We start from the raw sequence: 9,694 nt of genomic DNA on the forward strand, positions 1-9,694 counted from the left end.
TATGATAAATATTTTATTTCTGATCAGCAAAAGACACACAACTGATGCATTTGTATCTTTCATGACTTTTCAGTACAGAGGAAAAACCCAAACATATACACAGTATGGGTATATATGTATATGGGTATATTCTAAAGTGCAAGTGATTCACAAGGGTCAATCATGCGTTACATAGCATCTGTATCAGGAACTTCAGTAATCTCCTTAAATCCTGGATAACTTTTTGAATCCGATAGTAAAATAACTGTCACTTATATATGAATACAAAATAAACTTTACTAGTCACTGAAGCTTTTTGATTTTGTTTAAGCACAACAACATTTATCAATCTATTTCAAGTCTTGAGAGGAAAGAGTACCATGAAGTGCCAGAAGTGAGGGAGTCTTTAGTCTCTAGTATTGACAGGAGAAACAGTTTCACAAAAGTCACCATGGGTCAATTTAACAATACTCCAGTACCACCTTAAGCACCCTATACTTGAATTAAAACCGAAAACAGAAAGAAATCGAAAGCCTTATATTTTCTCTCTTTTGTTTTTGTTTTTTTTTTTTGTTTTGTTTTTGTTTTTTTTTCCCAAAAGCCTTCATAGGTCACCTAACTTGGGCATGTTCTCGTCGAAACAGACATTCAGTATACAGGTACATTCTCTGAAATTACCGTTACATTTGACTTGGTGAAGGAACAGTCAATTTGCCCTTGCCAAATATATTTGACACGAGGAATGTTCATAGAAAATAAATATGAAGACATGGATAGACATTAAAATGCTTAAATGCAAATGCGGACTGATGCTGAGCTCACTGTGTGTTGGCAGGTCAGAGTGGCCACAGTAGACGGGCATCTGGACAGCATCATACAGGGAAGTAACAGTTTAGCAGCAGCTGTTGGGTTTTGGATTTACCCATGGACAACAAAGATACAGACATATGTATCAATAGTACATGAAGAAGCCTTGACCCTTCAGGATGCGAAATATTCAAACTGATTTCCATTCACTGGGTAAATAAAACATGTCTCAAATTGCACATGTACTGAATGTTTCAATGCCCTTTATAGTGGTTAAGATGCAAAGTGCATATTTAACATAAAATAGTAAGCTAGGATATACTACAGTGTGACTATAGCTCTTAACTTCCCAAGTGATTCCTTCAGAACTGCTGTCCTTTTCGCAATAAATGACACAACAGAAACAGAATCAGATTCACAGAACAAAAGAAACGCCAGTTTACAAAAACCACAGAAACAGAAAAGCGATACAGAGGAGCGATGCCTTCACACTGTGGGTGCAGTATGAGAGCGCACATGCTGCTGCTTGATTCACACAGCATCAGCTGGCACTGAATGAAATAAAGGTCAATTTCTGTGTTGCTGTGAATCCTTTGTGTGTGAGATTATTGCATAGTTTGGAATTCTTAAACATAGCTATTAAATTGACACTGAAAAATAAAGCATCTCTTTTTCTGGTCTGTGCTTCACTCTTATCAATCCAGGACAATATATAGATTCACTTTTTTTTTCTTTTCTTCTTTTTTTTTTTTTTTTTTAACAGGATTGGGTTCAGTTCCTTTCATGAAGTCAGGAATTTCCTACAGCAAACTGAACCCATCCCTGGTTGATTAAGTTAATCTCTATATTGCATTTTCAATGTGCACAAAGCTTTGCAATTTACTCAGAAGCTGACTCATTAAAGTTACTGGTGCCAAACAACCATCTGTCCACCAGGTATATTTATATAAAACAAACACCAGCACGAAGACCCCTTTCAGTGACCATGACTCTGTACTAATCTTATTATTCTGATTGTCTGGATCTTAGATGTAAGGAAACTGCTTAATGAATGAAATACATTTTGTTTGTGTTCTATAGAGTTTAAGTGTATATATGTAAGAAGTGTAAAAGCTGTGCATCTCTCTTTGGAGTGACCTCTAGGTAGGAACACCACCACCATCCTGGACAAGGCCGCTCTCTTAAAAAAAAGTGCTGAAAACATCAGCTTCTAACTATGAGTAACGCGGCCCCTAAGTGAATCAACGTTTTGGTTACTTCACACGCAGGATTTCTGTCTGCACCGTTTGGTCTGTGCTCTTCTCACAGGTTTGAGGTGGGTGGGGATCAGTTGGAATTGGACGTCACATATTTTCCTGCACCAATAAGCATTTGACAACAGCTGAATCAGAAACTGATGACAGACCACGCCCACACAGACCTGATGAAGCAGATTAATTTGGGTTTTTGAGCAAACTCCTAAATAATAACTATTGTTGCTTATGAGTATTTATTTTTATGGAAACAATAAGTAAAATACTTAAGATTTATAACCAAGTTTTCAAGAGTTTGCGACCAAGAACTGAAGCCAATACAAACAAAATACACTGTACTGCTATGTCATCTTTTCTCTACTACTACCAACATAGACAATAAATAATAACACAAGAGAAATGCATGGAATAAAGATACTACTACACATTAAGTACAATTAGAATTTGTCTGCATGTAGCCAGCCATCTTAAGGAAAATTGATTTCACCCTATGCAAGAAGAAGCACCGACAACTAGTGCAGAACCATCAAAAAACATCACTACGGGGGTACTTGATGCTGGTGTTTGTTTTACTGTCATTATACCTGCTCAGTCTTCAACAACGTGCACGAAACCCCAGCCCTGAACGAGCACATCTAGCAGCTGCAATGACGACCTTATTTTCAAACCAGAAAGTGTGTCAAAATTAAGCTATTGTTTTGTTGTGGTCCCTTGTAACACCCATAAAGTAGATCACCTGACTTGAATGACCAACCTTGTTCCCCTATGGCCAGCACAGAGTCATGACATGGGTCCCATTCAGTCACCAGAGTGTCAGCTCACTTTTTTCTTTCTTTTTTTTTTGTTTGTTTTTTTTTTTTTGGCATAGAGCTCATGTTCAAATAGGAGCCATGACTGAACTGCTTTTTAAACCTGTAAACTAATTAAAACTACAATAATGCATTAAAATAATAAAAAAAACATTAAATAATATAGTAGGAAAATAAATATCATTCCAACAAGGCTTTTTGTTTTTTTTTTTTAAATAGTCATTCTCAATCTTGACACTGGAAGCCAGTGTGTATGTCACGTGTTTCACCTCAGAGAATGATGATCATCAGTCCAAGAAAGATGGCTGCTCTCAGTCTCATCGGTGAATGTGCTAATCAGCTACTGCACATACACGACGGCTTCGCACTCAGTTAAGAACATGGATACAGATTCCACTAAACATGGTCCCACATATACTGTAGAGCTCAACAGTCTTATGCATTACAAGTGTCTGGATACAAGATATGCAAAATGGATTTTTTTTCTTCTGATAGATAGACTTGGCCATGACCTGGACAATCCTTATGTGCAGGATGACGATTTAAAACACATGACCATGACTACATCTAACATCAGAAAAAAAGCTAAAAAAAAACAAAAAAACAAAAAAATTATAAGTGCTATAGCTATACACTATTTTGGTATTTCATGAATAGCATTCAGGGCAGTTTGAAGTTTTTTGGTCAGTTTAAGGTAACCTCTCAAAGGTTATCGTGAAACCTCTACAGACCTCACTCCGTATGAGCACTCTCTTTTAGAGGGCTTGCTATGGCTGTCTCAGATAACTTCGTATACAGTACATTTAAGTGTTATGTTAGTGTCAGAAAATATATATGAAACTCATTTCCACATCTCATGCTCACAATTAGACTGATCTCATTGCTGAAATATTAGATACATCGTCTACCAATAATTTTCCCATTCCTATCAATGAACTAATAATAATCCAACTACTGATTTCTATTCATGAACAAGTATCTGGATTATGAGATTGTGTTTTTTTTTTTTTTTTTGAAAGTACTGACTCTAGAGGCGTGAACCACCATGGCTGTTTTTTCTTTTTTTTTCCTTTTTTTTTTTTTTTGCTTGGCATCAAAAGACTTCTTAAGGATTCATCTCTGCTGGAGGAGGTGAAGAGGAGTGAACAGGACCATGTTGCACAGATGCAACAGCCACATGTTCAACACTAACTGTGAGCAGACACGTTTGAAAACAGTCGATGGAAAGGGGGGTTTCTCTCAAGCCTAAAGTGTAGGATATACAATATAACAACAATCAAACTCTGATATCAACTCTATGGGCGTTCCGGCATTCCCTAGAGGGGCATATTTCTGTGACTTCCAGTCTAGCGGAGGAATGGATTTTATCACCCCTAGGGAATAGAGGAGCTTTTGTGATGTTTTGAGGAGTGTGTGGAGTTTTTTTTTTTTTTTTTTTTTTGAATTTTGAGTGGAAGTTAGGAGCTGTCACTGGCAGAGCGCTTTTTGCCAAAATGACTGGCAGAGTCTCTGTTTCGCAGATTAGGCTGGATCTTGTACATATGGGGACCCATGGACCAGCGCCAGCTCCCACGGCCCTCCACTCCAGTTGGGATGGCGGCAGCTGCAGCCACAGCAGTGGATGGGCAGGGCTTGTTCTGCAGCAGCTGAATAAGCATGGTCATCTCTGGGCCCAGCCGCGACACCATGCTGGTCCTAACGCGGTCCACCGTGTCCTCATCACAGTCCATCAGGCTTTGAAGCAGCTTACCATAAAACCTGGGACAACAACACAAAAGCATCACAGAATAAGAGCTCAAAACAAAAAGGGTACAAAAATGTACAACAATATTTTCTTGTTGGACAAATCTTCTCGGGAGATTTGTTGTACTCTCAAATCTTCATATGTCATTTCAATGTATTTGCGCACGTGCTGTAAGGTCTGATCTCATCTATATGGGAGTGACCCTCCGGGCTCCCGTTCACTACTAAGCCTTGTGCCCCACCCTCCTATCCTTTTGTATCCACTCCCAAACTGCAATCCTACATGTATTACCACAACAATAGGAATGAAAACATCCAAACTTGATGTTCCTGTTTTATTTTCTTTCACAGCATGAAAGAATGTATAAAGCAGGTGGTAACCAAAACATGGAGATCAATACAAATGTAGCTACATAAAAAAGGGCTAAAGGGGCATCGTATCATAGCATTTGTAATGTGAACAGCAACACTGTGGGTCATTGTGTCTCTCATTTACTTAAGATTAGCAACAGATACATTTCACTGTCTTATTGTCCATAAGTGGAGAGCTTAACTACTGTTTTTCAGTCTACTCTGGGGGGGGGGTCAAAGAGCATCACACTGACTGACATGTTGTTCAAGTCTGTCACTTAACAAGGCGTTTAAAACATGCGCTTAATCAACTTGTAAAGTACATACAGTGGAGGAGGAGCTCACCTATTGGGGAAGTGACTTGGCAGCTGTGCCACTTCACCAATAGCATCTGGATTAGATCGGGCAACAGTGCAGATATCCAGCTTGCTGTAACACTCCTCTTGGACCTCAGATATCATTCTTTGGAAGGTGGAGCAGCGGCGGATGGTGGGGAATGCCTTCGAGGTGATGCCATTGGCAATGCACTTAAGGCTCTCCTTCACAAATGCTTTACCCTGTAAAAACAAAAAAACAAAAACAAAAAAAAACACAGTGCTTCTTACCCTGACAGTCACACCCATATAATACTATACAGCTCACGTGCACATAGACGAAATGTCACACAGTGTGTAGTCCTTGTGAAACGAATTAAGGCGTATACCTGAGTGTCAAATTTAGCAGCACTGTATAAGAAGGACTTGCAGATGTCATGCATGCCATCTGTGTCACAAGTTGAGTTTTCCAGGCAGGCGAAGGCTCCGCAGCCAACTTGGAGGGCACTGTTGAGACAGCGTGCCACATCTGCTGTGGGCACAGAGAATGAACCATCAGCGGGGGAGCCAACAGTGGGTTCACTGGGAATCACTGCACACTCACTGAGCTCATTACACAAGGGTTGCCAGGGTTTCAGCTACAAAAAAAAAAAAAAAGTGCGACGAACAAAAGAGAATTTTCATACTTTGGTGATTCACAAAAGACATACAGTCACCCAGGGCAAACATTGACTTGACTGGGGATTGGACACCTTACAACTCCGAGAGTCTCAGACACTATTTGGCACTACTGCACTTTTCTCTTGGCAGGGACCTGTATTCCACTGTTTGGTTCTTTTCAGCAGAGCTTGGATGAACAGCACCAGAAATACCAAAGAGTTTCCTGAAAATTGTTGGCGTGCCTGTCGACACACAAACATACACTTGTACTGCTGGCACACACACACAGACACACACACACACAAACGCACGGTGCCACCAGACTCTGTCTTCAATTATTTTACACAAGCCGTAATTGTCAAGCTGGATTTGAAGACTCTGGCTCCAAACCACTTTACTGTGCTTAACTATTAACTAAACACATGTCACAGTCCAGTTACATATCTAGAACTGATGCATGTCTACATGATGAAATACACACTCAGAAAATGCTGCCATGTTCATTTTGGGAGCATCACATGACTGGAAGAATTATTAGGCTGATTAACCCACTAGTAACTCTGATCCTCATCTTTGTAAAACCTCAGAAACAGCCACCCTGCGGCAGCATTCAGTCTTTCCATCCATTTGCCAAAAACCAATTTTGGTCACAGGGGACGCAGCTCTAAGTCCATGCAGCCGGCTTGAAATTTTACACCAATACAGAACTATAAAACATAATCTGTAAATCAAGTGTATCCAAATAGTTGGCTTTCCTCATTCTTCGTCCAAGAATCCACTGAGAGGGCAAGCGGCCTCACTTCAAATCCTTTGTAATAACCATTAAGAAATGTCACAGAGGATCCTAAGCCTACTTGGCAGACTTCGAATCTGGGGCCCCATGTTGACCTGCACAGTCAGATAAAGTCTGCCTGCCATCAGGGAGCAGAGATTGCTCTCAACACACACACACACATGCACATGCACATGCACATACACACACACACACACACACACACACACACACACAGTGAGCTGCAAATCTTATGATGATGAAGCAATTCCTGCAGAGGGGAATCAGCATCCCTGTTACCCACTGCCTTTTATTATCACTGGGCTGTACCTTTGTGTTCATATGGAAAAGTCAACATTTGAATGAAGCCAAGCAGATTTGTGCTTTGCTGTGTCATTTCTTGGTGGTTATTACAAGGGATCTTGATTTAGGTCTTTTTTTTTCTTTGATGGATAAATGTCAACTAACAGGCTTGCATTTTTTTGTCCAAAAGCCACAGCCCTAGTGACAAACAGTGCAGCTTTTTGTGAGGCATGCTGAAGAAAAGGTACAATGGTGTAGCCTACATTGAAACCACCCTTAAGTCCACTAAAATGATGAATAGTTGGACATATGCAGCAGCCGAAGCTATGAGAGACTATCAGAATGACACAGCCTGCACTCTCAGGTGTCAGCACCAAGCTCCAAGCTCATCTGTTGCCGGCAGGACACCGGCAAAAAAAAAAAAAAAAAAAAAATCACAGCGTTAATCCCGCAGCCTTCTGCCTGAATCAACGCGCTCGTTTACAGACAAAAAAACGGCTGCATAGGCCAAAAAAAGAAAAGAAAAGAAAAACAATTATGAGAAAAAGAAGCAAAGGTAAGAGGTAAGGCCATGCATTGTATAGATGGTGTGTAAAAAAAGAAAAGCAAGCTGTACACTCAGAGATATGCAGATGGAAGCAGCGTGTTACTTACAAGGGCTATTGGCAGAAAAGCGTGCTCTCCTGGGCGAATAAGACTCGTTTTGATCCAGTTCATATGCAGATGCGTTCAGCACCATCAGGAGAAAAAGTCCGGTCCTCAAAGGCATCGTCCTCTCAACACAGATGATACAACTAAACGTAAAGAGACGCCTCCTGCTTTGTGTGTAATTCATAAGAATAACGCTCCAAAAAGCTTCTGCGGCGCCGGAAACACAATAAATGTAGGATACGACAAGTAGGCTGCCAGCAATGTCTCTACATTGGACTCCTCACTATCCTTTTGACTTGCATGACAGATCGCACCGATGTCAAGTCTGCACGGGTTTATATGGGAGCGCTGAACATTACGAGTTCTGCGTGTGGACCAATCAGAAGGCGGTATTCAAGACCGTGGTCCTGGTCTCTCTACTACTAATTGAGAAAATCATTTAACAGCCGCCAACAACGTAGATCTTACAGCTCAACATCAGGGTTTGTGGGGTTTATTTCTTGTAGTGACCCAAAGAAACAAAACACAGGCTCTATATATTTCTACTAGTTATCTATAAGGACTTTTCAAAAATCACCATTTCTATTACTACAAGCTACAAGGCGATACATCAGGGGTTTAGGGTGGAAAAGATGGTAGGGTTTGGTAGTCTGACCTTTAATGAAGAACTGGAGAGGGCATTTTATTTTATTTTATTTTATTTTATTTTATTTTATTTTATTTTATTTTTCTCACTCCAGTCTGAGATTGTATTTCAGCCTTCCCTTGAGAAATTTATTTTCAAAGTAAGGTGTATTGGAAATATTGAGAGGATGGATTTTATGATCACTACGGCACAGGGCATCCAGAACTTTATCTTCCCCATCATGATCAGACTGAATGCCAAAAGATGTCATCATTGCTAATTTCATTTCTTCTGATTCATACATAGTTGGCTCCTGTGAAAATCATTATTCCATTACGCAGAAATTAATGTTTGAGGTGGAGTACACCATTTTTTAAAAATGTTTTGCCCTCCTCAGTGATTAGTTGCTTTGAGATATTTGGAGAGGGTGGTGTGCTTTTTCTCAGTCAAAGGGTGGGTCCAAAGAAAGTACTGATAACCCTGAGGCAGGTCCTGCTTTAAAAAACAACAAAAAGAAAAAAAAAGAAAAACAGAAACATGAGGTCCAGCTCTCCTCCCCACCCCAAATAATTCTTCTACTGTCCCTAACATCAACAAATGCAAAGCCTTTCACTAACACCAATAGACCAGACAGCATTTAACCAATCAGTTTTTTAGTCAAATGTGGTGCGTACTTTACCAGACTCAATCGCCTTTTCCCAAATATCTACCCAGAACATTCAAATGACTTGTCTTTTTTATCACTCTGGCATTTTCCTGAACCATGCCCAGTGATGACACCATTGTTGCTCTAGCTTAGGGAATCTAGTTAACGTGGAGATAAACTACCTGTATTGTTGACATAAAGTGTGGGTAATGATTGCTGCTGATTTAATTCTCCATTCTCCTCTGCCTAAGACTGTAAAATGTTGGCTCAGAGTTCACTAACTTGCAGCTGCACGTGCCGGCACACAGAGAATGATGTGTGGGACTCTAAGCTATCATTTATCATGGAGGCCTCACGCCTCTTCACCCAGTACAACGCTCAACCATTACAGACAGAATCAGACACTATGAAGCTGAATTGTCCTGATAATCATAGAGTGGAATAAAGGAAAAGGTTTAACACTGATTTGAAAAGGCTTTGCTTGATTTAGATTCCCAGCAGAAACGTCTTCATTAACTGAAATCAATTCCCCTTCATGTACCTGAAAATGTTTGTCCTCTTGTCACACATACAATTCATTACAAGCATCTCTATGAGCCAAGTATATATCATCACATTTAAAAAAGACTTCAGATGTTTTCCCATCCTGTTCTGTTAAATCACTTTTTCTTTTCCTGTGATGTGTCAGTCAGCAGAGAGCGCCTCCTCACGTCTTCTCCTCGTTATCTTTGGCAATCATCGTGTTATAACCCTAATTTCTCCCAGAGCATTATCAGGAGTT

At 40.1% G+C, this 9,694-nt stretch overlaps 1 protein-coding gene across 2 annotated transcripts; it reads right to left on the minus strand.

The window, feature by feature from the left end:
- Positions 1–7,937, minus strand: stc1 (stanniocalcin 1). Of its 2 annotated transcripts, none has more exons than XM_041043328.1 (4): positions 7,646–7,937; positions 5,646–5,785; positions 5,288–5,499; positions 1–4,606 (listed from the first exon to the last, which is right to left on the minus strand). In XM_041043328.1, exons 1-4 carry the CDS (start codon positions 7,824–7,826, stop codon positions 4,306–4,308), a joined length of 834 nt encoding a protein of 277 aa, XP_040899262.1. In that variant the 5' UTR covers positions 7,827–7,937; the 3' UTR covers positions 1–4,305. The 2 variants fall into 2 exon arrangements, with proteins under 2 accessions (XP_040899262.1, XP_040899261.1); XM_041043327.1 differs by having other exon boundaries at positions 5,646–5,788.
- Between the last annotated feature and the right edge of the window lie 1,757 nt (positions 7,938–9,694).

The sequence above is a fragment of the Toxotes jaculatrix genome, chromosome 7, assembly GCF_017976425.1.
Source record: "Toxotes jaculatrix isolate fToxJac2 chromosome 7, fToxJac2.pri, whole genome shotgun sequence".
Lineage (NCBI taxonomy): Eukaryota > Metazoa > Chordata > Actinopteri > Toxotidae > Toxotes > Toxotes jaculatrix.